The sequence below is a fragment of the Balaenoptera acutorostrata genome, chromosome 13 (assembly GCF_949987535.1).
Source record: "Balaenoptera acutorostrata chromosome 13, mBalAcu1.1, whole genome shotgun sequence".
Taxonomy (NCBI): domain Eukaryota; kingdom Metazoa; phylum Chordata; class Mammalia; order Artiodactyla; family Balaenopteridae; genus Balaenoptera; species Balaenoptera acutorostrata.
The window spans coordinates 74,575,359-74,600,613 of NC_080076.1; the positions used below are offsets into that span (position 1 = coordinate 74,575,359).

The 25,255-nt window shown below is 46.6% G+C and overlaps 1 protein-coding gene and 1 long non-coding RNA gene across 2 annotated transcripts in view; one reads left to right on the forward strand and one right to left on the reverse strand.

Moving 5' to 3' along the window:
• ACACB (acetyl-CoA carboxylase beta) overlaps positions 1 to 25,255 on the forward strand; it is a 145,597-nt gene that overhangs the window by 45,984 nt on the left and 74,358 nt on the right. The window contains 4 exon segments of the mRNA XM_007180091.2: positions 1,036 to 1,617; positions 21,065 to 21,129; positions 21,132 to 21,196; positions 23,208 to 23,346. Of these exon segments, the coding sequence (XP_007180153.2) occupies positions 1,036 to 1,617; positions 21,065 to 21,129; positions 21,132 to 21,196; positions 23,208 to 23,346 (851 nt within the window).
• LOC130704577 (uncharacterized) lies at positions 8,737 to 9,391 on the reverse strand. The gene is made up of 3 exons (XR_009004966.1): positions 9,221 to 9,391; positions 8,991 to 9,116; positions 8,737 to 8,891 (listed from the first exon to the last, which is right to left on the reverse strand). It is a non-coding gene; the product is annotated as an uncharacterized LOC130704577 (long non-coding RNA).

Here is a 25,255-nt window from a genome sequence, read left to right on the forward strand (position 1 = left end):
TTGACTCACGTAAAGCGCAAAATTCAATGGTTTTTATTCTATTCAGAGAGTTGTACAACCATCACCACCATCAGTTTTGGAACATTTTCATCACTCCAAACAGAAACCTTGTACCCTTTAGCCTTCACCCCCATCCCATTAGCCCCAGGCAACCACTGATCTTTCTATCTCGATGAATTTGCCTAATCTGGGCATATTATCTAAATACATGGAATCATACAATATGTGGTCTTTGGGGACTGGCTTCTTTCACTTAGCATGGTGTTTTCAAATTCATCCATGTTGTAGCCTGTACCAACGGTTCACTCCTTTTTGTGGCTGAGCAATATTCCACTGTACGGATAGACCCCATCTTGTCTATCCATTCATCAGTTATTGGGCATTTAGATTGTTTCTGCTCTGGGGATATTACGATTAATGATGCTGTAACAGAGTCTTTTAATGTACCTGATCTCATTTAGTTCTCTCTCACATGCATGTTTATGATTTGTGGTGAGTGTGTGTTAGTTTATCTAAATTAGAGGTGGGAAACTGAGATCCAGAGAGGTTAAGAAACATGTCCCAGGGACTTCCCTGGCAGTCCAGTGGTTAAGACTTTGCCTTCCAATGAAGGGGGCGCAGGTTTGATCCCTGGTCGGGGAGCTGAGGTCCCACATGCCTCGTGGCCATAAAACCAAAACATGAAACAGAAGCAATATAGTAACAAATTCAATAAAGACTTTGAAAATGGTCCACATCAAAAAAAAAAAAAAAATCTTAAGAAAAAAAAGAAACATGCCCCAGACCACAGAGCATGTAAGCCGGGAGGAGCTCCCCTTCTCTGCTCCCTGTCTAGCGCTTTTCCCCTCCAGCTCTCTCAGCCGAATACACAGAACCTTAACTGGCTCTCACCAGCACCTCCTTTAAGAGCTAGATAACACGATTACATAAATCCTAAAACGTCTCTCTTGTTCCCTTACAGATTTTCTGAATGATCCTTCTTCTTTTTCTATCTTTTCTGATTTTCTCCTGCCTGACCTTTCCCTGGCTAAAAAGCTGGGGGAAAATGACGGACTGCAAGCAAGTCGTCAAGAGTAGATTGCAGGTGAGCTTCACCACAAGTCAGGAGCCTCTTCCAGCCTCAGACAGCTCCAGGGAGCCACTGCAGGAAAATTGCAGCAGCAGCTCCCTGCCAGAGACCCCTGACCAGGCTGAGCCAGCCTCCCACAAAGGTCCCAAAGACACCTGCCAGCAAAGAACCTCCCAGCCACCCCTGCAGCAGAATCCCCAAGGAAACCCCCTTTCCTCCGATGACGCCTTCCCAGCACGCCGAGCCAACGGGACAGGGACCGAAGGCCTGGAGACCCCAAATACCAGTGGCCTGTCCGTGCTAGCCAGACCCCAGGGCCAGCGAGCCAGAACCCTCTCCAAAGAAGACAGGAAGCAGGCGCACATCAAGAGGCAACTGATGACCAACTTTATCCTGGGCTCTTTTGACGACAACTCTTCCGATGAGGACTCTGGCACTGGCTTGTTCAGAGAATCTTCCCGGAAGGGCAGCCGAGCCAGCCTGGGGACCCTGTCCCTGGAGGCTGCTCAGACCGCAGGCGAGACTGAGACCCCCGTCCCCACTATAAGGTAACGTACCCTCTGTCCTCGTAACCAGGAGGCGCAGAATTAGGGTGGGGTCCACACCCTTCCCTGCTCAGCCAAGCTACCCACTGATGCCAATGCTTTGAGGGTAGCTATGTGACAAGCAGAAGACATGAGCCTCCCTGCTTCCTTCCTTCCCTCCTATCAAAATCATTTATTGAGCATCTACTGCGTGTACAGGGCCCCAGGCCAGGAAACTGGCTTTCTAGAAGATCGCGGTCTGGTTGGGGAGGATGACCTTGTATGCAACAACTAGTTGTAATTTAAGCAGGATGAGCTCAGGTTGGCAAGAGCCAAAGCAATGATGGGAACCCAAAGGGAGGGATGGTTTCCCTGACTCCTGATGAGACATTCATTTACTTGTTCGTTCATTTGTTCATTCATCCAATAGGTAATTAACAACTGTAAAACATGCCTTCCCCCAGTGATGCCTTAAAAGCAGAAATTCAAGGGAATTCCCTGGCTATCCAGTGGTTAAGACTCTGCACTCTCACTGCCGAGGGCCTGGGTTCAATCCCTGGTCAAGGAACTAAGATCCCACAAGCCATGCGGCATGGCCAAAAAAAAAAAAAAAAAAGGGCAGAAATTCAAATACTATAACACATCCATCAAACTGATTGTTGGAAACAAATACCTACAGGTCCATCACAGGTGGGACTGTCCCGGGAGTGTCGTCAGTGGCTTCATTTCTGTTATTCTTGTTATCAGACTTTGCCACCCCCCACTCCCAAATTACAAATGGAATACGGTAATTCCAGGTAGAAAACGTGGAAAATATGGGAGAGCAGAGAGTACAAAAGAGCCACCAACCATGACTTTGCCAGCCCGAAAGAACCTCTGCTGTGTTCTAGTGTTTCTTCCCGCTTCCAGTCTGTTCTTCTGCCCTGGGAGTGGAATCTTGTTGGCTCTTCTTTTAAGCAGCTCTTGCACGCTCTCTGCTAAAATGAGGAAAACCTGGACGAGGAGATGGGCTCTTACGTAGGCACCATGTTCCCGGTGAGCATGGTTACTGGAACATTTGTTAACCCTGGTTACTGGCAATTGGAGATAGAGAAAAGACAAAAATGCAAATATTCCCTATACGGATGCTCTTTAGGGGAAGACTGTCTTGAGTTTCTGGAAGGGTTAAAGGGACAGTCAGACTTCAGAGGTGAGTTCCACCCTGGCTCTGCCGCCCCGCACTGTGTGACCTTGGGCGTGGCACTTTGCCTCTCCCGGCCCCGGTCCCTCATCTGTAACATTTTGAAGGATTAAATCGGATAATGTTTATAAAGTATGCACAGAGTTTGGTGTACAGTAGGTGCTCAATAAGCAGTAAATTCCTCCCCAGCTCCTTTCCCACCAGCACCCACTTCACCCAGCACTCGAATTCACCCAGAGCTTCCCCACTTCTACCTACCCCTCTTCTACCTACAGTTTATATAAATTACCCATTTATCCTTTATAACAATGGTACAAGGCTGGTGGTGGATCCCTATTTTACAGATGAGAAAACGGAGGCTCCGAGAGGTGAAATAAATACTACTCAGCTTTAAAAAATAATGAGATAATGCCATTTGCAGCAACATGGATGGACCTAGAGATTATCATATTAAGTGAAGTAAGTCAGACAGAAAAAGACAAATATCATATGATATCACTTACGTGTGGAATCTAAAAAAATGATACAAATGAACTTATTTACAAAAGAGGAACAGACTCACAGACATAGAAAACAAACTTATGGCTGCCAAAGGGGATAGCGGGGGGCGGGGGGGATATAAATTAGGAGTTTGAGATTAACATACACACACTACTATATATAAAACAGATAGACAGCAAGGACCTACTGTATAGCACAGGGAATGATACTCGGTATATTGTAATAACCTATAATGGAAAAGAATCTGAAAAATAATATATATATATGTGTGTGTATGTGTGTATATATATATACATATATATATGTATATATATATGTATATATATCTATATAACTGAATCACTTTGCTGTACACCTGAAACTAACACAATACTGTAAATCTACTGTACTTCAATTTTAAAAAATGGTTTAACAAAAAGAGGCAAAGTACCTCTTCCAAGATCATGCAGCTAGGAAGTGGCAGAGCCAAGTTTCAAGGCCAGATCTGTTGGACAGCAGGATTCATTTCACTGTGTCACAGTGTTGTTCTCCAGTAATCTCCAACATTCTCTCCCTTCCAGACCCCATTCTTTCCCTCATTATGACGGTTTCAGCAGGGATTAGGGAAAAACAGTGTATTAAACCAATTCACCCAAATGAAAAAGCATCAGAGATTATGTTAGACGTGGATGTCCAATGAGGCATCTAAGTGGCATCTAAGGAGGACGAATGGTGAGATACATTTACCACACTGGCTCCAGCAGGAAACAAGATGGAGAGTCCTAGCAGGGAGATAGGAAATGTACAAATAAACAGGTAAACTGATCAGATGATAGTTTCCAAGTATGTTCAATGCCAGGAAGGAAACAGGCTACAGAAGAAATACCTGTGGGGATCTGTTTTAGAAAGATGTGGTCAGGTCAAGGAAGAGCTCTTGGAAGAGGCAACTTTCAAGCCAGAACAGAGCAGTCCAACAGAACTTTCTGCCACATTGGGATGTTCCACAATGGAATGTTCTAGAACTCTGCTGTTCAATATGGCAGCCACTCGTCATATGCAACTATTGAGCACTTGAAATGTGACTAATGTGACTAAAGAGCTGAATTTTATTTATTTATTTATTTGTTTGTTTTTGGCTGCACTGCATAGCTTGTGGGATCTTAGTTCCCTGACCAGGGATCGAACCCGTGTCCTCAGCAATGAAAGTGCAGAGTCCTAACCACTGGACTGCCAGGGAATTCCCAGAACTGAATTTTAAATTTGTTTCAATTAATTTAAATTTAAATAGCCTCATGTGGCTGGTGGCTGTTGTCTTGGATGGCACAGACCCAGCCCTAATGGATAAAAAGGGAACAACTGTGTGAATTCTTCCTACTGGTGCTAATTAAGAACTTAGCAAGCAAATAGGCTTGCCAAAATAATAAATGATTATATTATTATTTTCTCCTGAGTCTTGGATTCCGAGAAAGTTCTGAAGATTAAATCAACTCATATTTCTAAGGTGCTTAGCAAGAGAATAAAGCACTTAATAAATGGTAGATTAAAATGGTAGGGCAGGGGGAAGACTCCCAAGTTTCTACTCCCTGTCTTCCACTACTATTTTGAGGGATCTTTGCTGGTTTGTTCTTAAAAAAACAGCTTTTCTGGACTGGCAAATTTATAAAGGTAAACGATACTTAACCGAGGGCTTATCTTTGCATGGCTGTGGGCCAAAACAGGAAGTGAATTTTCTGCCCTTATATCTTCATTGCATAAAACTTAGCATTGTAGGTGAATCATTTTTCCTGCCTTGTCCCAGCAAAGGACTGGGGGAGGGGTAGAAGGATCTTGGTTTTTATAAACCAGAGGCACCAAAACATAGAAATGAAGGTGCATTGTGGGGTGATGGGGCACAGGGAGGACCAATGTGCTGTGTGACCTTGGGTAGGCCTCTTCCCCTCTCTGAGCCTCCAATGCCTCATCTGCAGCATGAGAAGGCTGGACCAGACTCCTGAAAGCTCACAGGGCACACAGTTCTTTTGCCCCCAATACATGTGCTTTTCAAAGTTGAGAATTTTGAATTTTAGTACCAGGGGCAACTCAGGTAGTTCTGCTGGTGCTTCCCAAGATCCTGGTATTTCTGTTAGAACATTTCCAGCCCCAGCCAAGTCCCCGAATCAGGGGCCTCTGATGGAGGAGACCCGCACATGTTAATTGTTTCTAATGACCTGGCATGAGAATCCCATGTGGAAGTATCTTCAGGGAGTCAAGGCCCACCTTTACAGTATTCCCCACGTGCCCCTAGTTTCTTGATCGATCACCCTGATGTGTCGTGAAAACTTAATCACTCCTTGAGATCATGTCTTTAGTTTCTTTATTTGTTTACTTCGTTGTTACCTGTCTCCTGCATTGGACCACAAGCTCCATGAAAACAGGGCCATATTTTTGGGGTCTCCGCTTTTCCCCACTGCCTAGCCTAGTGTGGGTTCGTGGTAGACTTTGAAGAATTACTCACCAAATGCATGTATGAAACAAGCAACCCAAACCTGCCAAAGACAGAATTCTGAATTTCTGGGGCAAGCAAGACACTTTGTGAATGAGTCTGGGGATGAATGAATGAATGAATGAATAAATGGATGGATGGGTGGCTGGACGGATGGGTTGGTGGATGGATGGATGGATGAACAGACGACTAGGCGTTTTGTTGTCCCTCTTTAGCAGCAGTAGAATTTCTGTTTTCATAAAATCCTTTTTGCATAAATCTTGTGGTTTGTAGACTAGTTCTGAGGTTAAACTCCAATTTCAAATGTTTCTTCTGCCTTTAATACAGTTATGCAGCCTCACACTTCCCTTCCATTTTCCGACTGGACAAGGACTGGCTACGATTATAGATTGATTACAGATCCAGTGACTGTGCTATCTGCTCAGGGCTTCCCTCCTGTCTCTTTCCTTTTGGGTTCATCTCAAGCCAGGAGTTGGAACTTGGTCTTTTCTTGGACTTGGAAACAGTCCCCCAGGGTTGGAATTTCCATTCAACCCTTCAAAACAGAGCTGATGAGAACATTACATGATGTATAATAGCAAAATAGTTGCTCACATATTGTGAAATGAAGGTTACATGTGTTATCCCACATGTTTAACAGGCAGCAAAGTGGTTAGTACACGATGGACCTGGGCTAAGACACCAGGTTCAAAGCCGCCTCTTACTATCGTATAACCCTAATAATCCTACCCTATGGGGTGCATATGTGGATTGAGTGGGATGGGATACATTCAGGATCACGCAATTGCAGTCCTGAAATTTAAAGTTCTGAAACTTAAGTTTATAAGTTGGCAGTGAACTCACCAGCAAAACCTGCCTTGATGCAAAGTTATTTATAGTTTTGTCCCATTTTGTGTGAATATTTATGCCTTCTGCTGGTGAAATATTAACACCATAATGTGTCACATAAGGCTTTACCTTCCTAGAAAAATTTCCAAATTCTAAAATACATTGGGCCCTGGGAATTTCTGGTAAGGGATTGTGGGCACGTGTATGTAATGTGCTGAGAATATTCCCTGGTGCATAATAAGCACGAAAATATCCTTAATAAATGTGTGTGTGTGTGTGTGTGTGGCTGGAGAGACTGTAAGGAATGTCTCCAAATAGTTAGTAATCATTGTCTAACTATAGTAATAATTGTCTAATTATGTGGTATACTTATGAGTCATCTAAATTTTCTTCTGCATTTTCTAACTTTCTGCTGTAAATATCATTGTTATAAGAAGTTTTAACAATGTTTAATAATAAAACAATATAAAAATTACGGGGAGGAAAAAGTGAATCAGTCATCTCACTTCCTAGATAAGAAGCTGAAACCCAGAGAGGTGCAGGAGTCTGTCTGAGGCCTCCCAGCAAGATATCATAGGCCCTGAAGCCATTCAAACCCAGACCCTCAGCAGATACAGATCAGAAAGTGGTCTTCGAACTCCCAGTGTTGATGCTGCCGCCTAACCTGGGCCCCAGAAAAAGTACCTCCACCCTTCTCCTAACTTGTTCTTTCTATAAATGGGAAGGAAGCGTGAGGAGATGAGGCAATTTATCAGGCAGCCTTCAGCTGTGCATCCTTGGGGATGTCACCTACCCTCTCCATGGCTGGACTGGATGCTCTAAGTCCTTTGTGGCTCTCATAGTCTTTGCTTTTGTGTGGAGGGTTAGACAGGTCTGCGTTCGGATCTCAGACCAGTCCCATGCCCTCTCCGCTGCAATTTCCTCCTCTGTTGAAGGGGGATAACATCAGTGTCTACCTCAGAAGGGTGCAGAGATCATGAGAGCGGAAGTGCTGGGAGTGGACAGCCCAGAGGCTGCCTCGGTTGCCATCATTTGCTCTTTTTTTTAAATTGAAGTATACTTGATTTACAATGTTGTGTTAATTTCTGCTGTACAGCAAAGTGACTCATACATATATTTATACATTCTTTTTCATTACTGTTTATCTCAGGATATTGAACATAGTTTCCTGCGCTATACAGTAGGACCTAGTTGTTTATCCATTCAATGTATAATAGTTTGCATCTACTAATCCCGAACTCCCAGTCCATCCCTCAGTTGCCATCATTTGAATGGGCATCTCCCAAAGTTCTTATCTGTGGCCACGGCTATTTCCAAGTCCCACCGGGCATACACCTTTAAGGTATAGCAACCTGTGTCCACAGAGGAAGACGGACTGAAGAGGCAGGTGAAGCTCTCTGATAAAAGGATACAATGCAAAGCAGAGAAGTTGAAATATCCACACAGTGTCAGTGAGTATTGGGGTTTGTCAGTAGAGAATAAATATCTAGAAAAACGTGAGTAAACTGGAGATCCTAACTGACTTTGGGTAGGGTAGGGTGTTTTGAAATACCTTCATTTCCTGATTTTAATTGTTTTTCCTATTTTGAGGTGGTTACATGGAAGTGTGGGCCATTTGGGTCATGAGTACTTTTGGGTTTTTATTTGAAACTTAAAAAAAAAAAATCAGCCTACGGCAGGTTTCTTTTTTGGAAGGACTAAAGATAAAGCCATGAAGAAGCTTCCGGAAACTCTGAAGAACTGAGAATTTTGTTCACCTGTTTTATTTATGGAAAAAATTTTTTGTTGTTGTTGAAGTATAGTTGATTTACAATATTGTGTTAGTTTCAGGTGTACAGCAAAGTGATTCAGTTATACATATACATATATATATTCTTTTCCATATTTTTTCCATTATAGATTATTACAAGATATTGAATATATATATATTTTAAAATTATTGTTGAAATGTTGTTGAATGTATAGTTAGAGGACTAACCAGCTAACCAGTGCCCTCAGGCAAGGCTGCTTACACAACTCCAGGGAAAGGTCACTGTTCACTTTGCGGCCGCCTGGATGGCGCCCCCTGGAGGTGTGGCCCTAGCTGTACCTTTAGAAGAGAATTCCTTTGCATTTATTTTATTTCTAATTTTTTGGTTTGCTATCCACATAAGCTACATTTACTACTGTTGCAATGCTTGCTAGGCAGTGTGTCGGATCCTTTTTATTTATTATAACTACTTGGAGAAGCATTCATTCATTCATTCTAACTGGAATCAGATTGCCTGGGTTCAAGTCGCCAGCTCTGGCACCTTGGGCGATAGACATCTCTGCGTCTTCTTTCCTTATCTGTATTACAGAAATAAAACAGTAAGATTGCTGCGACGATTAAATGAGACAGAGGCACCAAAGAACACTCTGTAAATACCTTATCAGAAGGAAACTTACTTAGGGTCACAGGGCAGCTGCGTCTTTCCTGTCTTGGAGGCCCTCATTTTAGCTGGGGACCCAGGTGGTTCCAAGTGTGTGCTAGAAGCTCACTGGGGGGAGGGGAGGCATGGAGCAGACACGTCCCTGGAAGTATAGGTGAAAGAATAAGCAAAAACCGGAACTTGGAAGCCAAAAGTTGATTTGACTGCGGGGGCTTTTACCAGGCACCGTGGTGACATCTGACTCACATTTTAAATAACCCATATTTTCCACCACTTCCCTATTGTGTGCGTATTCCAGCACATGAATTGCTTGCAAGTTTTTCCCAGCTGCCAGTTCGTAGGGGGGGGATGCCATCCTGGAATTGTTCTACTCCAGTCCGGGGAGCTGGGGAGCCAAGAGGCTTTTTAAAGTCTCGGGCCACACTCTCCCGGCGCCCAAGGTCAGCGGTGGCTGCGCTACTGGCTGGTCCCGGGCGGGGTCGGGGGGAGGCGGGACCCGGTGTGGGAGATGGCAGGGTCTGTATCCTGTCCCGGGACAGGAGGCGGGGCCCGGTCAGGGGGCGGGACCTCCCGGGAGGCGGGGTCCGCTTGGTCGGGGCGGGCGCGTGTGCCCCGGACACAGGAGTGCAGGACGCATTTCGGGATGGAGGAAGTCCTGCGCCGAGTTGGGCTGCTGCAGGGTGGTGCGCCGCCTGGCCCGAGGCGCTCTAGGACCGCGCCTCCGCCTCCCTGTCGCTACCTGGCTGGTCCCCGGGACAGGGGTCTGCTTCACGGGGGTAGGGGGTGCATGCTGTGCATCCCAGCAGGAGCCTGGTGGGCGGCGGGAGGGTCAACATGAGTCCCGCCAAGTGCAAGGTCTGTTTCCCTGATCGCAAAGTAAAGTAAGTAAGGCTTCGACTTTAATGACCGTTATCTTTTTTTAAAAAAATTTATTGGGGTATAATTGACTTACAATGTTGTGTTAGTTTCAGGTCTACAGCAAGTTATCATTTTATAATCTCGTGCAGAGTCCCTCCCACCCCCCACTCCCCGCCCCCATCCCCTAGTAAAGACAGGCTGCGCCACCCCCTCCTTCCCTGCCCCAGCCGAAGAAAGGCCGGCTTCAGTTTGGCAGCTGGGGAGATGGAGCCTGCCTCGCGAACTCTAGCTGGTCTTGGCGGTTCAGGTGGATGCCAGATTTGGCAGTGATGTTGATTGAAGAAGGGCTCTCGGGAGCGCACAGGTGCCTCAAGGTTGGCTGGTTGGCGGGGCCCGCGCTTTCCCCCTCCTCCTCCCCTTAGCCTTGATAAAGGTGATGGTTGCCCGATGGCAGGTCGTTTTGAAGCCTGGTGATCGTGAAGCCCGGGGCGAACCCACGTACCCTTGGGCAGGCATCCCACTTAAGGTTATTTTCTGAGCAGGTTAACCTACACAGAAATGTAGGCATTTCTGTGCCTGAGCCCTTCTTAGCACCACCTGCTTCATTTCATTTCTTTTTTTTTATTTTTGTCTTCATTTTATTGCATTTTTTTAAGGTTACCAAAGTGATGCCGTGTTCGTTGTTGAAAATTCAAAAAATTATAGATAAGCAAAAAGGAAGAACAAACTCACCCATACTCCTCTCCATTTGACCTTTATTAACAGCTGCTGTATAGTCTTTCAGCCTTTTTAAATTTTTGGTGCAGGTATGCTTTAATTTATGAACTCGAATCATACAGAACATACTATATTGTAACTTGCTTTTTCACTGGGCATTAAGTAGTCTACCACGGGGCTCAGCACACTGTGGCCCACAGCCTGTTTTTGTGTGGCCTGCGAGCAAAGAATAGTTTTTAACTTATTTATTTATATGTTTTTTGGCTGCGCTGGGTCTTTGTTGCTTCGCGCAGGCTTTTCTCTCTAGTTGCAGCGAGCGGGGCTACTCTTCATTGTGGTGCGCAGGCTTCGCATTGTGGCGGCTTCTCTTTGTTCCGGAGCAAGGGCTCTAGGTGCGCAGGCTCAGTAGTTGTGGCTCGCGGGCTCTAGAACGCAGGCTAGGTAATTGGGCGCAGGGGTTTAGCTGCTCCACGGCATGGGGGATCTTCCCGGACTAGGGATTAAACCCGTGTCCGCTGCATTGGCAAGTGGATTCTTAACCACTGCGCCACCAGGGAAGTCCCAGTTTTTAACTTCTAAATGGTTGAAAAAAAATCAGGGAATTCCCTGGCAGTCCAGCTTTTAGGACTCTTGCACTGTGGCGGCCTGGGTTCAGTTCCTGGTCAGGGAACTAAGATCCTGCAAGCAGCGTGGCACGGCCAAAAAAAAAAGCAGTTGAAAAAAATCAAGAGGGCTACTATTTAGTGAGATGTGAAAATTACATGAAGTTCAGATTTCAATGTCTACAAATAAGGTTTTATTGAAACATAGCCACGTTATGTATCATCTATGGCTGCTTTTGTGCTTCAAGGGCCGTATTTAGTAGAGGAGTAGAGACTGAATGGACTCTAAAACCTAAATTATTTACTGTCCGGTCCTTTACAGAAAGCATTTGCCAACGCTTGTTCCGCATGGTGCATTCTAGGGGTCCATAGTGTTCCTTTAAATGGATACACTTTAAAATTTATAAACAATCTCCTACAGAGAGTGGTTATTTGGGCTCTTTCTCCCTTTTTGTTATTATAACTAACACAGTGAAGAACAGCTTTGAAGCTAAGTCTCTCTCTATCCTTTGTTCTTTTCCCAGGAGGTATCCATCTGGTCCATAAACATTACCTGACTATCTCCTGAGTGTAAGGCCTGCATCTGGAAGCAGGAAGGGACACAAAAATGTTTGGGAAACATGACCTCTGCCTTCTAGGAACTCTTTTTTTTTTTTTTTTTTTAATTTATTTATTTTGGCTGCGCTGGGTCTTTGTTGCAGCTCGTGAGCTCTTTTTTTGTGGCTTGTGGGCTCGTTTTGGCAGCGCACGGGCCTCTCTAGTTGTGGCATGTGGGATCTTAGTTCCCCAATCAGGGATCAAACCCGGGCCCCCTGCATTGGGAGCATGGAGTCTTAACCACTGGACCACCAGGAAAGTCCCTAGGAACTCTTGATCTAATGGGGGAAGCAGGTGTTTTCTTAGTAATTCAAATTCAAGGCCCACGGGAGCAACAGTAATTAACTGCTACCCTTTGTGGGGTGCTTTCAGGATGCCAGGCTGAACACTTTGTACGTGTGATCTCATGCCAGGTTTACAACAGCACCATGGGACACTCAGTGGGTGCTGTCATCTCCGTTTTACAGATGAGGAACCTGAGGCTGTCAGTGCTGGTGATAGCGTAACGGGGATTCCGCTCAGGCTGTTGCCCAAAGGGCTCTTCATGGGCAGCCAGGTTTTAATGCATAATGTGCTTGAATAGACTCTTTCAAAATATAAGCCCTTCCTGATGTTGGACTAATCAGAAGACTAAAGGACTCGACTGGTAACTAGTTACTGTGGCTGGTGAGCGTGCCAGGGAAGTGAAGACTCTTAGAGCCAGAAGGGCCTCAGTGGTTGTTTAGTTTCTCGGATGCAGGGTTCAGAGAGGGCAAGAGACCCAGATGTGTGGCCAGCCCACCAGGAGGGAGGCTGACTCTCCAGTTTTTTGGTCTTTCCGCAGAGGAAACTGACAGAGCCTTCAGGGGCACCCTCGTTGGAGTGCTCAGAGCATGTCTGAGCAAAGGGCCTGCAGAAGCATAGGGGCCCCAGATTTGAATCACAGTCATTCTTGTGCACTAGGTTTTTTGTGGGGCATGGTAGTCACATTCCTCCCACATTTGGAGCCCTGATCTAACCCATCTGGCTAAAACCCTCAAGTCTTACAGGAACGAAAACAGGCCACGTGGTCTACAAAGGATACATTTTTTTTCTGATCTATAAAACTATTAACACAAAAAGTTTAACCTATAACTCTTGAATCACATTTAATTGTACACTTTAATCCAAAAGAATAGCTTTCACAAACCACTTTATTTTTTATTTTTTTAAATTTATTTTTATTTATTTATTTTTGGCTGCATTGGGTCTTTGTTGTCACATGCGGGCATTTCTCTAGTTGCGGTGAGCGGGGGCTACTCTTAGTTGTGGTGCGCGGGCTTCTCATTGCGGTGGCTTCTCTTGTTGCAGAGCACAGTCTCTAGGTGCATGGGCTTCAGTAGTTGTGGAGCATGGGCTCAGTAGTTGTGGCACGCAGGCTCTAGAGCGCAGGCTCAGTAGTTGTGGCTCACGGGCTTAGTTGCTCTGCGGCATGTGGGGTCTTCCCGGGCCGGGCTTGAACTCATGTCCCCTGCATGGGTAGGCGGATTCTTAACTGCTGCGCCACCAGGGAAGCCCCAGCACAAACCACTGTAATCCAAAAGAATGAACTTGCACGAAATTGGAATTGTCCTGGCAAGTTCAGACCATGTGATCACTGTATATATAATAATATGAAGGGCTTCCCTGGTGGCACAGTGGTTGAGAATCTGCCTGCCAATGCAGGGGATGCGGGTTCGAGCCCTGGTCTGGGAGGATCCCACATGCCGCGGAGCAACTGGGCCCGTGAGCCACAACTACTGAGCCTGCACGTCTGGAGCCTGTGCTCCCAACAAGAGAGGCCGCGATAGTGAGAGGCCCGCGCACCACGATGAAGAGTGGCCCCCGCTTGCCGCAACTAGAGAAAGCCCTCGCACAGAAACGAAGACCCAACACAGCCAAAAATAAATTAATTAATTAATTAATTAAAAAAAAATATGAAGATGCTTTATTGGGTCACTGTATGGTTCCTCTCTTAGCTTAAAGTCGCTAAAAAGATGGAGATAGACAGCCACACTCTGCCGCTGAGCTCTGTAGCCTTGAAAGGTGCCATCAACCCTTTGAACCCCGGTTTCCTCATCTGTCAATGGGGCTGATCCTAACTGGCCTTTCTGGGTTCTTATGCCCAGCACTCAGGGCCGTGGGTGCTGTCCTGAGTCAGCACAAACATTTGCACAGCTCATAACAGTGATGACAGAATTCTGTTGCAAAAGAGGCCTATGCAGTCAAGAGGCATTTGGGATCCTGTCCTGAAGTCCTGGACCATCTACTAAGGAGCCAGAAATAATAGGAAGGCAAGGTCCCAAATGCCGGCCAGCATTCCTTGGTGTGCAAACAGGGCCAGAGTTCAGAGAACAGAGAAGTGAATGTAGGTCGGAGTGGTTGGAGGACATCTCAAGAAGAGATTTGAGTCTCTGTTGGGATGAAATAAAGTTGAGGACCGGAAGGCAGAAGAGTCTGGTCTTCAGTGAGCCCCACAGTATCCCGTTATGATGTCACTGCCGAGGGAATTCTGCTCAGGACCAAGGCCCGCTGCCCATGTTGAAATGTTGGTTGTTGATCTGTGGGTGGTCTCACTCCTATGTTGTGCACATTAGAATTTCCTGAGGGGCTTTTGAAAAACCAAAGTCTGCAAACTTTTCATAAAGGGCCAGATAATAAATATTTTCGTCATTGTGACAGTATGGTCTCTGTCACAGCTACTCAGCCCTGCCTTTTACTGCTCCAGCTCCCACAGACAATATGTAGTTGAATGGGCCTGAGTGTATTCCAGTCATGATTTACAGACACTGAAATTTGAATTTCATATAATTTGCACGTGTCACAAGGTACAATTCTTTTTCAACCATTCAAAAATGTAAAAACCTTTATTAGTTTGTGGGAGGTACAGAAACAGGTGGCAGACTGGATTTGGCCCTTGGGCCCTAGTTTGCTGACCCCTGGCCCAGCCAAAGTGGCCATCTCTTGGAGGCACTGAGGGGGCAGTTGGCCTGAGAAATTTCCAAGTGTCCACTTATCTGGGGGTCCAAAGATGAATTCAAAGCTATCGACCTTTCCTGGGCTATGCAATGTCCTTTCTTGCTTACTTGCTGGGTGATAATAGTAAGGCCTTTACTTCCATCAGGGCATCAGCTCAGAGCAGTGACCATCCCTGTTTTACGAAAGAAATGGTAGGGTAAGGGATTTAAGAGCTGGTTAATGCCAGGGCCCTAGCCTGATGGCCTCACACTGGAGCTTTTATACTGGCTCCCGTGCAGAGAGGCACCTCAGCTAAAGCACTTTCCTGCAGGCCAGGCCCAGTGGTGAACCCTGGACACATGCTCTAGGCGGCAGATCCTATTAATATTATAAATATTCACATCCTATCAGGGAGGCAAGGCACAGAATATTGAAGCAACTTTCCCAAGATTACACAGGTCATAAGTAGTAGATTTTGGATTCAAAGCCTGGGAGGATGGTTCTAGTCTACTGGGCTTTCTCACTTGTGGCACTGTTCACATTTGGGGCCCTGTAATTCTTTGTTGAGGGCTGTCCTGGGCTTTGCAGGATGTTGAGTGGCATCCAGGCTTTTTATCCACTAGATGCCAGGAGTACACTCCACGCTGTGATGACCAAAAATGTCTGCACAGTGCCGTGCGTCCCCAAGGGAGCAAAGTTGCACCCAGTTGAGGACCCCGGATTACCATATTGTCTCTCAAATGTAAGTGCTTGTTTTTGAAAGTCCAGACCATAGAGTTACTTCCATTTATCTCAGATAGCTTTGTGCCTCGAAATTCGATCCCGGGGGTCAGATAGAATTGGATTGGAAGCCCAGCTCTGCCACTTGCCAGCTGTGTGACTTGAGGTCAGTGGGCCTCTCTGAGCCTCGGTTTCTTCATCATGAGCAGGAGATGATGGTCTCCCCTGCATAAGGCTGTGGGGATTCAGGGAGGAGCCCCCTGTGCCCAATCTATGGTGACATTTGAGGATGTTTATTCCTTCCTTCCCAGTGCAGTCCTGCCTGGTCTCGTGCCTGGGCAGCTGATGGTGTTTGGTGTTTGGCTGACAGCTCTGTTGTGTAGTTGACTGCACCTGAAGCCACTTCCAAAGTCACCGTGGAATATTTCAGCCTCCACACTTACCTTGGAACGAATGACAGCCAAAGGTCAGTCCCCCAGAGCCAATGTTGATTGGCCTCCAACTTCATCAAAAACAGATAAAAATAGCCACTAGCCTCAGGCTGGCCCCACTGAAGCAAAGCCACACCAGCAGCATTGTGTGTTCACCCGTGTACTTTGCTGTGATGGGTTTGGGACCCTTCTGGTGGAGGGGCTGTGTCACCAGTTTTGAAGTCAAAATGGCTCCGTGAATGGTTTTTCCCAGGCCACAGAATGGTGTTTGTCTAATGGTTGAGTCTTTCTTTGTTGCTCTTTAGGTCAAATTGCTGAGTTTTAATGTTGTGTGTATAAAAATGGGATGTCTCAGACTTTCTGAAGCCACAGGATCAAGCCAGCCAGTTGGGGAAGACCATGGACAGAATGGGGAGGGTGGATGGTTGGGAAGGAGGCCATGGGCAGAGGAGTGGCCTGATGCCTTTCTTGGTTAGATTGGGAGATCAGTAGCCCCTGATCCTCTTGGCATCACTGCATTGAAATAATATAGAGTTTACCGTGTGCCAGATGCCATCTCTTTTAATTTTTTTAAAAATTTATTTATTTATTTATTTTTGGCTGTGTTGGGTCTTCGTTTCTGTGCGAGGGCTTTCTCTAGTTGTGGCGAGCGGGGGCCACTCTTCATCGCGGTGCGTGGGCCTCTCACTATCGCGGCCTCTCTTGTTGCGGAGCACAGGCTCCAGGCGCGCAGGCTCAGTAATTGTGGCTCACGGGCCTAGTTGCTCCGCGGCATGCGGGATCTTCCCAGACCAGGGCTCGAACCCGTGTCCCCTGCCTTGGCAGGCAGATTCTCAACCACTGCGCCACCAGGGAAGCCCTGCCAGATGCCATCTTTTACTTTCTGTGTATTGATATGAGCTTATTTAATCCTCACAATCCAATGAGGTACATGTTATTATCCTCATTTTACAGTGGAGTATACTGAGTGCCTTACCCAATGGATACCAAAATGACCATGGCTTTCAGCATCCCTATTACAAAGTTAATAGCTTTTTCTTCTTACTGAAAATAATATATCATGGCAGAAGATTTAACAAATATAGGCAAAGAGGAGAAAATAGAAACCACCCATAATTCAACCACTTTGAGAAAGCTGCTCTTAACATTTTGGTATGTATTTCCCTAGATCAGGGGTCCGCAAACGATGGCCCTCAGGCCGAATCTGCCTGTTTTCTAAAGAAATAAAGTTCTTAAAAACAAACTGAACTGCTTGTTGGTTAATGGAATGTAATTATGATGAAAGCACCGTTCATATTTGTAAGATGATATTGACCTTCAGAGTCCTTTTCTAAGTCCTGTTTCGTTTCAGCAGTTCAGTCCTAGGAGGTTTTAGAAGAAAAGCTGCTTGCAGTTTGTGGGAGGCAGGAAGGCCAGTTCAGGGGCTGGAAATCATTTGTTCATATGTTTGTTCTCTCGGACAACATGCATAAGCCTTGTTGAACGGAGATCGTCTTAACTGAAAATACAAGTCCTGTGGTGGCATAGCATCATTATGGGTTTCTGTCATTCATTTCTGGTTTTGTTTCCTGGCCAAGAAGTCCATTTTTTCATTTCTGATACAGAGCTTGGGTTGGGGCGGGGGTGAGGGGGACAGACTGCAGGTTTGTAGAAGGCTTTTCCCACGGGGAACTGTCCTGGATGCAGAGACTTTATACAACATAAAATGCCCACACCCAACATTTCCTGGTGTGATGGAAAGAGCCCCAGTCCCGCTGACTTGCTGGGTGATTCCCTCTACCTGACGGGACCTCAGTTTGCCCATCTGTAAACTGGGCTTTCTCTCCCCACAGTGGCTTATTGGCCTCCAGCTTTGCTCTCCCCAGTGACGTGCTGGCAGTGTTCCTTAAGGTCTATCAGTTCTTTTTTTTTTTTTTCAAATATTTATTTATTTATTTGGCTGCGCCGGGTCTTAGTTGCGGCACGTGGGATCTCCGTTGCCGCGTGTGGGATCTTTTGTTGCAGCATGAGAACTCCTAGTTGCAGCATGTGGGATCTAGTTCCCTGACCAGGGATCGAACCCGGGCCCCCTGCATTGGGAGCACGGAGTCTTAACCACTGGACCACCAGGGAAGTCCCGGGTATATCAGTTCTTCACCAAAACTTTTGGCCTCCCGAACCCACTCAGCCCCAGCCTCCCAAAATGCCTGGTGACGCAGTTGCTGGATGCACCTCTGGGTGGCGAACCTCTAACTTAATGCCTGGCAGGTGGCTATCTCCCTGCTTGAATAGCCCATTTCCAGGTTGAGAGTGGGCTGGATGCCTGATTCTGCACCTGTCAAAACCCCACCAAATGATAGCAGAGAGAGATTTTTCTTAAAGAGCTGGAAACCCATCAGGCCCTGGAAGAACAGGAGGGGAAGTTAGCAGCAACATTTTGGAAGCCAGAAAGCAGAAGAACAAGCAGTCACTGGCTGAGCAGAACCAAGAGGGCTGAGCCGTAAGGCAGCAGTGAGGGAAGCTGAGAACCTGTACCCCAAAAGGCGCAGGGATTAGCAACATTGGGTGCCTCTGCGTCTGGGAGCATCTACATGAGAAGGATTGGGTGAAAGAATCCCAGATCCCCTCATCTGCTCCAGGTGGCTGGGGGCTGCCCACTTCCACCCCAGTAGCAGGCAGGCGGTTTGATCTCTGGAGAGGGAAAAGCAGAGGGTCTTTGGACTGGAGACCGATGGGCACTGTGGAGCATGTGGAGCCTGTGTCCTGAACCGGAGGATGGGTGCTGTGTACGTGCTGAGTCCTGAAAGCTGCCCTGTCCCCCAGACCTGTCCCAACAGTTCTCCCACTTCCCCCTGGTCCCTAGGCTCCTGGCCAACCTTTATCCTACAGGCAGAAGACCCCAAAACTTGTCCTCACTGGGGGAATTGGACCAGCCAGGGAGGATGACTCTAAAAATACTTGGGGTTCCCCAATACACAGTCCTCCCGGATCACCCTGCATTGAGGTGAGGGTCCAGTGACCCCAGCACATGCTCAGTACTTCTCATCAGCCCTCTAGTTCCTGCTCTTGGTCATGAGGAAGCAACCATAGCTTATCAAACATTTGGGTGCAGTTTCTAAGATGGAAGGCAGGCCCCAAACATACAAACAAAGGGGACACAGGAAACGTGGGAGAAACAGAAACCAAATCAGGAGAAGAGAACTTGGAGAAGCTATCATAAATACCCTCATCGGGGGCAGGGAGGATATTATACACATAGGAACAGGATGTATAGAAAAGGGGATATTGACAGACCAAAACCAAGCTCTTAGATGTTAAAAACACGATATTAGAAGTCAAAAACTCCACTGAACAGTTAGGAGATAAGGCTGAGGGAATCGCCCAGAAGGTAGAAGAAAAGAGAGAGAATATAGGAGAGGGGAAAAATACATAAACTAGTGGGCAGTCCAGGAATTTCAACATCCAGGTAATAGGAGAGAATGGAGAAAAAAGAGGCAGGGAAGTCACCAAGGAAATATTTGAAGATAAATTCCCAGACCTCAGTTTCCAGATTGAAGGAGCCTGACAGCTTCCCAGCCTTACTGATGGAAGTAGGCACATACCTCAGCACATCACTAAAATCATTCCCTAAAATTGTAGAATACTGGGGCAAAGAGAAGATCCTATAAGCTTCTGGATATGAAAAAACAGGTCACCTACAAAAGGATCAAGGATCATCATAGCTCTGGTTCTAGCATTCTTGGAAGCCACAACAACAGTGACATAAGCCATAAGGAGAAGGTTTTCCCTCTTAGAATTCCATGCACAGCCAAATGATCGGGTCCAATGTGAGGGCAGAAGGAAGACAGTTTTAGAACATGCAAGGCCACAAAACGTTTACTCCCCTGAACACCTTTTCTTACAAAGCTACTGAAGGATGTCTTCCATTGAAACAAGAGAGTAAACCAAAGAGGAGCAAGACATGGAGGACAGAAAAAAGGGATCCGAGAGAACCAAAAGGAGTCTCCGAGGTGATAGTGGCAAGGGAACCCTATGCAGCCAGGATCAAGACAAGCATGTTGGGGCATTATTGTCATGTGTCCTGCCATTGTACCATCTTTTTAACTGGATGAAACTACAGGCGGATATGCCCCAGTAAAACACGGGAGTCCATCAAGAAAGAGGGAGCCATGTGGTCCCTCAAATTCAGGATCAAACCCCAAGGAAAGGCAAAGGGAATCCTAAGGATGCCAGTGAAGGGAAGTCCCAGTTGACGGTTGCATAGGGGTTTAGAGAACAGCGTCTGGATGAAAGGAGAGTCGAGGCCTTCAGGAATGATGTGGCCAATGGAAAATAATGGAACCGATCAATTATCTTACGTGTACTAAGAGGCTGAGGAGTGAGGTGAATTAGTGACAGATGCAAGGAAAACCAAGTCAATGAAAAAAAATCACTAACTCCAGGGGAAAAAAAAAAAGGAACATCTGGTATACCACAACCCCTCACCTGTGAATAATGATCCCAGACTCATAAAACACTGAATACTGAAGTTACCAAATTGCAGTATACCTGTATTGAGAGGTTGGGGAAAGGGGAGCAGATGGGATGGCTGCTTAAGAGCACTAATTCCACATCTGTCAAGAGAAGAAGTTCATAGATGGATGGTGTCTTAAATGGATGACTCACGAGATAATGTACACATGTTGTTCAGAACCATGGAGATGTGTAAATGCCAAAAAGAGTCAAACGTGATTTCCTCTGGGGTGGGGTTCTAGAGGGGGGATGGGGCAAGGACCCTCTATTTGTTATACATTTTTTTGTTTTCAGTTTTTTCAAAAAATTTGATATACACGTACAGAAAAGCACATGAAAGGTACGAACTGTTTAACAAGTGTAAAGTATTAGAATGTGGGAACTTCCCTGATCATAAACTTGCACCCCTGTTCTAAGCTTTTTTGTATTATTTGAGCTCCTAAATTATGGGCATATAAAGTAAGAATGACTCTAAGATGAAAAATCTGATCATACAGCTTGGGGCAGATCAGGGGGTTGCTGCTACTTCCTTTGTGATCTGACCTCTTGAGTCTCCTCGTATAGTGTTTCAAGTTCCCCAGAGAGGGACTGCAAAGCAGCAGGGGTCTGATGGGCTTTGGCTTCTCTGTGGATGTGCATTTCATAGCTGCCGGGTGGCCGACCCCCTCCCCGAGCGTCCCAGACCTGCTTGCTCACGGGTCTGTCCTGTTCCCTGGCAGGCCCAGCATGTCCGGGCTCCACCTGGCGAGAAGAGGCCGAGAACAGAAGAAGCTGGACCTGCACAGAGATTTACTGTGGCTTCCCCTGCCGAGTTCGTCGTGCGCTTTGGGGGGGATCGGGTCATCGAGAAGGTACAGATGGGGTCCCGGCACTCGGTGTGGGGTGAGGTGGGCCAACCAGCCTCAGGCTGCAGAGAAAAAGTCCTGCCCCTTTGTGAGCGCTTGCGAAGGGCTGGGCGCTGGGGTTCATCAGCTTTTCACCCTCACGACAGCCTAAGTGACAGGTGCGTGACCCCATGTCACAGAGGAGGAAACTGGGGCCTCTGAGAAGGGTGGGGAGGCAAAGACCCTTCGTGCAGGGGGCTGCTTTCTGGGTTTCTAGGAGGGGAAAACCCAGCCTAAAACCCAGCCTAAAACCCAGCCCTGCCCTCTCGAGGGGTATAGCTCCTTACAGGAGAGCAGACCCAGATACTAGAATGACAGTGACGGAAGGAAACAGCTAAAATTGGTGGTTTGTGAAGGCTTTTCACATTGTTTCCTGTTCCAGCCGGTAAAGGCCCTGACCTCGTGCCGTTTGATCATTCCCGTCGTATTCACGGAGAAGCTAGAACTCAGGGATTTGACATTGGTTGTCCAAAGTCACGTAGGTAGTAAGTGCTGAAGTCAGGATTTGAACCCAGGTCAGTTTGACTGAAAGGCCTTTTTCTTTTCCATTTTATTTGAGGGTGGTAATAATAATAATAACAGCAACAACAACAACAATGGCGGCAGCTACCATTTATTGAGGGTCTCCTCTGGGCCAGGCATCCTGTTAACTGCTTTACATTGTTGTGTCTCATTTAACCATCCCCACAGCATTGTCAGTGGGTATTATTTTACAGATGAGGAAACTGAGGCCCAGACAGGGGAAGTGGCTTGCCCGGGTCTCACAGCTAATCAGCGGCGGAGCTGGAATTTGAAACCAGAGCCCATGCCCTCACCCCAGCATCCTAAGTACAGCACTGAGCCACAGAGACTCATATAGGTTCCCCAACCCGGCTGCCACCAGTCTCCCTGGCTGAAAATGCACACGCCCACGCGCCCCCCCAAGCCTTGCTCTGATAATTAGGTTGAGGAAGCCATAGCCCAGCCGTTCTATCATCACTCATGGGAGGCATTTTTGAAAGGGGAGAAGGAACGCAGAAACTACGGTGGCCACTCGCGGGATGTGATATCTGGGCTCGCATTCCCTTCTGTAAAATAGAGGCGATCATGTCCCAAATCTCCAATGAGAGTTGTCCTTCAGGGCCATCATGAAGATTAGTCAGCGATGGAAGGACCTTAAAATTATGGACTTGGTACAGAAGTTGGAGCTTTGAACCTATACACCTAATTTTTTTTTTTTTTTAACAAGAAAACTAGAGCTTGGTTTTATAGAGACCAAACCAGGAGGTTTACCAATCTGAGCTCCTCATATGAAGATGAAGCACAGAGTGGGAAGGGACCTGCCTAATGCCACACAGCAAGTTCACAACACAGTGAGAACTGAAACTAGGACCCCTCTGTTGCTGGGGACAGCCAGCCTCGCTGCCTTTCTTCCTTCCCGAATCTGGGACCTTTAACCTTCTGGATACAGAAGCAGCCACCGGGGACAGTTCAGAGCATAGGTCATACTGTGGAGGGCTCACGAGTCCCAGCTCTGCCACTTACTAGCTGTTTGATCTTGGGCAAGTACCTTAACTCCTCTGGGTTTTAATGTCTTTAACCCCAAATAGTGATAAAAATACAACCTCTTTCAAAGGGCTGTTGTGAGGTTGAAATGAAATGGTGCTGGTAAAATACACTGTACTGTAGCTTGGTACATACTAAATGCTCAAAAAATGTTACATGATCATGATGACGCCAAACAGAGGAATCAGAAATCATTCATCCATCCATCTGATCATCCATCCTCCCATCATCCATTCAACCATCCATCCATTGGATCATCCATTCATGCATCCAGCAGACTTTAAGTACCTGCTCTGCGCTGGGCTGAGTGCCGTAGAGCTACAAAGAGGTGCCACGGGAGGCTCACAGAGGTGAGATGAGCCCTGGGGTAGCACTCAGCCTCCAGCACAGGTAGATGTGCAGCTCTGGCCCCTTCCTCATTTCCCCCGTCCAGGTGCTCATCGCCAACAATGGTATCGCCGCCGTGAAATGTATGCGCTCCATCCGCAGGTGGGCCTATGAGATGTTCCGAAATGAGCGGGCCATCCGGTTTGTAGTCTTGGTAACCCCCGAGGACCTCAAAGCCAACGCAGGTATTGACGCTTGGGCCCTGACTTTCTTCCCCTCTGCCACGTCCCCCCGTCCTTACCTGCCCTCACCTCCTTCACCCCACCTGGGCCAAGTCCATCCTGGACCCCAAACAGCATCGCAGGGTACCTCTCCTGAGCTTGTATTTATTTCCCCTTTCTTTATTTAATTAAAATTTCTGCTGACGACAAGAGTGACCCATATGTCTTATAAAAATGCAAATGGTTAACATGCAAAGCGGAAATCTCACCTTTGAGAAACGTTACAGTAGATTGGTGTTTCTTCCTCCGTATGTTTTCTTCTTGCACTTGTATGTACTGTTTTTCAATCATTCCTTCATTTTTCTATTTCTTTACCTTTCCATGTCTATTACCATTGATCATTCTGTTAATAACTATTGGACAATTTGCTTTTTTCCCTGAACAATTGTATCCCTTTACAGACCCTGCACACAGCAGCCAAACAGATCTTTTAAAAATACAGCTCAGGTCCCATCAGCCCCCTCCTGTGTCCAGCACCAGCTACCTCACCCCGCCGAGCCTCCCCAGAGTTCAGGCCCTCGGCTCTGCTCTGCACAGACGTGGCCTCCTTTTTGCTCACTACAGTGAGGACAGGTTTCCGTGTTAGCCCCATTTTACAGATGAGATAATCGAGGCATGAGGGTGTAACTCCCTTGCCCGGGGTCATGCAACCAGTATGTGATGCAGGCGGGATTGAAACCCGGGGCTGAGTCCACAGCCTTAGGCTGTCGAGTCTCCCATCGTGCTCAGGCTAAAATTCCAGAACCTCACTCAGGCCAATTAAGGCCTCACATGACTTGGCCCCTGCTGGCCTCCTGAACCCCCATCTCCCACCTCTAGACATCCATCCCTGGGCCCCAGTCACACTGGCCTCATCAGTTTTGGCCTCGCTCTTTCCTGTTGCAGAGGCTTGGAATGTTCTGGATGTTCTGCTGACAGTGTACAAGCAGGTCTCCACCCGTCCACGCACGACTTGGGTCTCATAGTCCTCCCGGGCATCCCTCTCAGAGAGCCCTGGCGCTGCTCACCATCTGTAGTTATCATGTTTGTCTCTTGTTTATCTTCTCCAACGTGATAGTAAAACTCAGCGAGGAGAGGGTCATGGTCTGACTTCTCGCTTTATAATCTCTGGGACCTCTCCAGTCACCAACACGTGTTGGGTAAACTATCAGAGGCAGGCGGGCCGGAAGGAAGCATGGCTCTCGAGTTTCTTTCCAAGTGTGCACATAAAGTTCGACATCATTCCTTTTCAGGGTCTTCGAGAATTTCATAGTACAGATGTACCAACTCCTGACTTTTGATTGAGTCTAGCTTTTCACAGTTCACAACACTGCCCCGTGAACACCCTCTTACATCAGTCTTTGGCCTCGTCGATGAGTGTTTTCTTAGAACATATTTCTGGAAGTGGGATTCTGGTTTTAAAGAACATGAATATTTTTAAATCAAAACATTGTATTGTATTCAGCTTTGAAAAGGAAGGGAATCCTGTCTCATGTTACAGCAGGGATGAACCTTGAGGACGTTATGCTCAGTGAAGTAAGCCAGTCAAATACTCTATGATTCCACTTATATGGGGCACCTAGAGTAGTCAAATTCATAGAGACGGAAAGTAGAATGATGGTTGCCAGGGACTTCGGGGAGGGGGATGGGGAGTTGTCATTTTATGGGTATGGAGTTTGAGATGCGTGAGATTAAAAAGTTCTGGAGATCTGTTTTGCAACAATGTGAATACTTGACAGTACTGAGCTGTACACTTCAAAAGTGATTAAGATGGTAAATTTTGTTATGCTTTTTTTTTTTAACCATGATTAAAAACAAACATTGTATTGTTTAATGGCTAAACAATATTAAGATAAACCTTAAATAAGAATTTTTAGGGAGTTCCCTGGTGGTC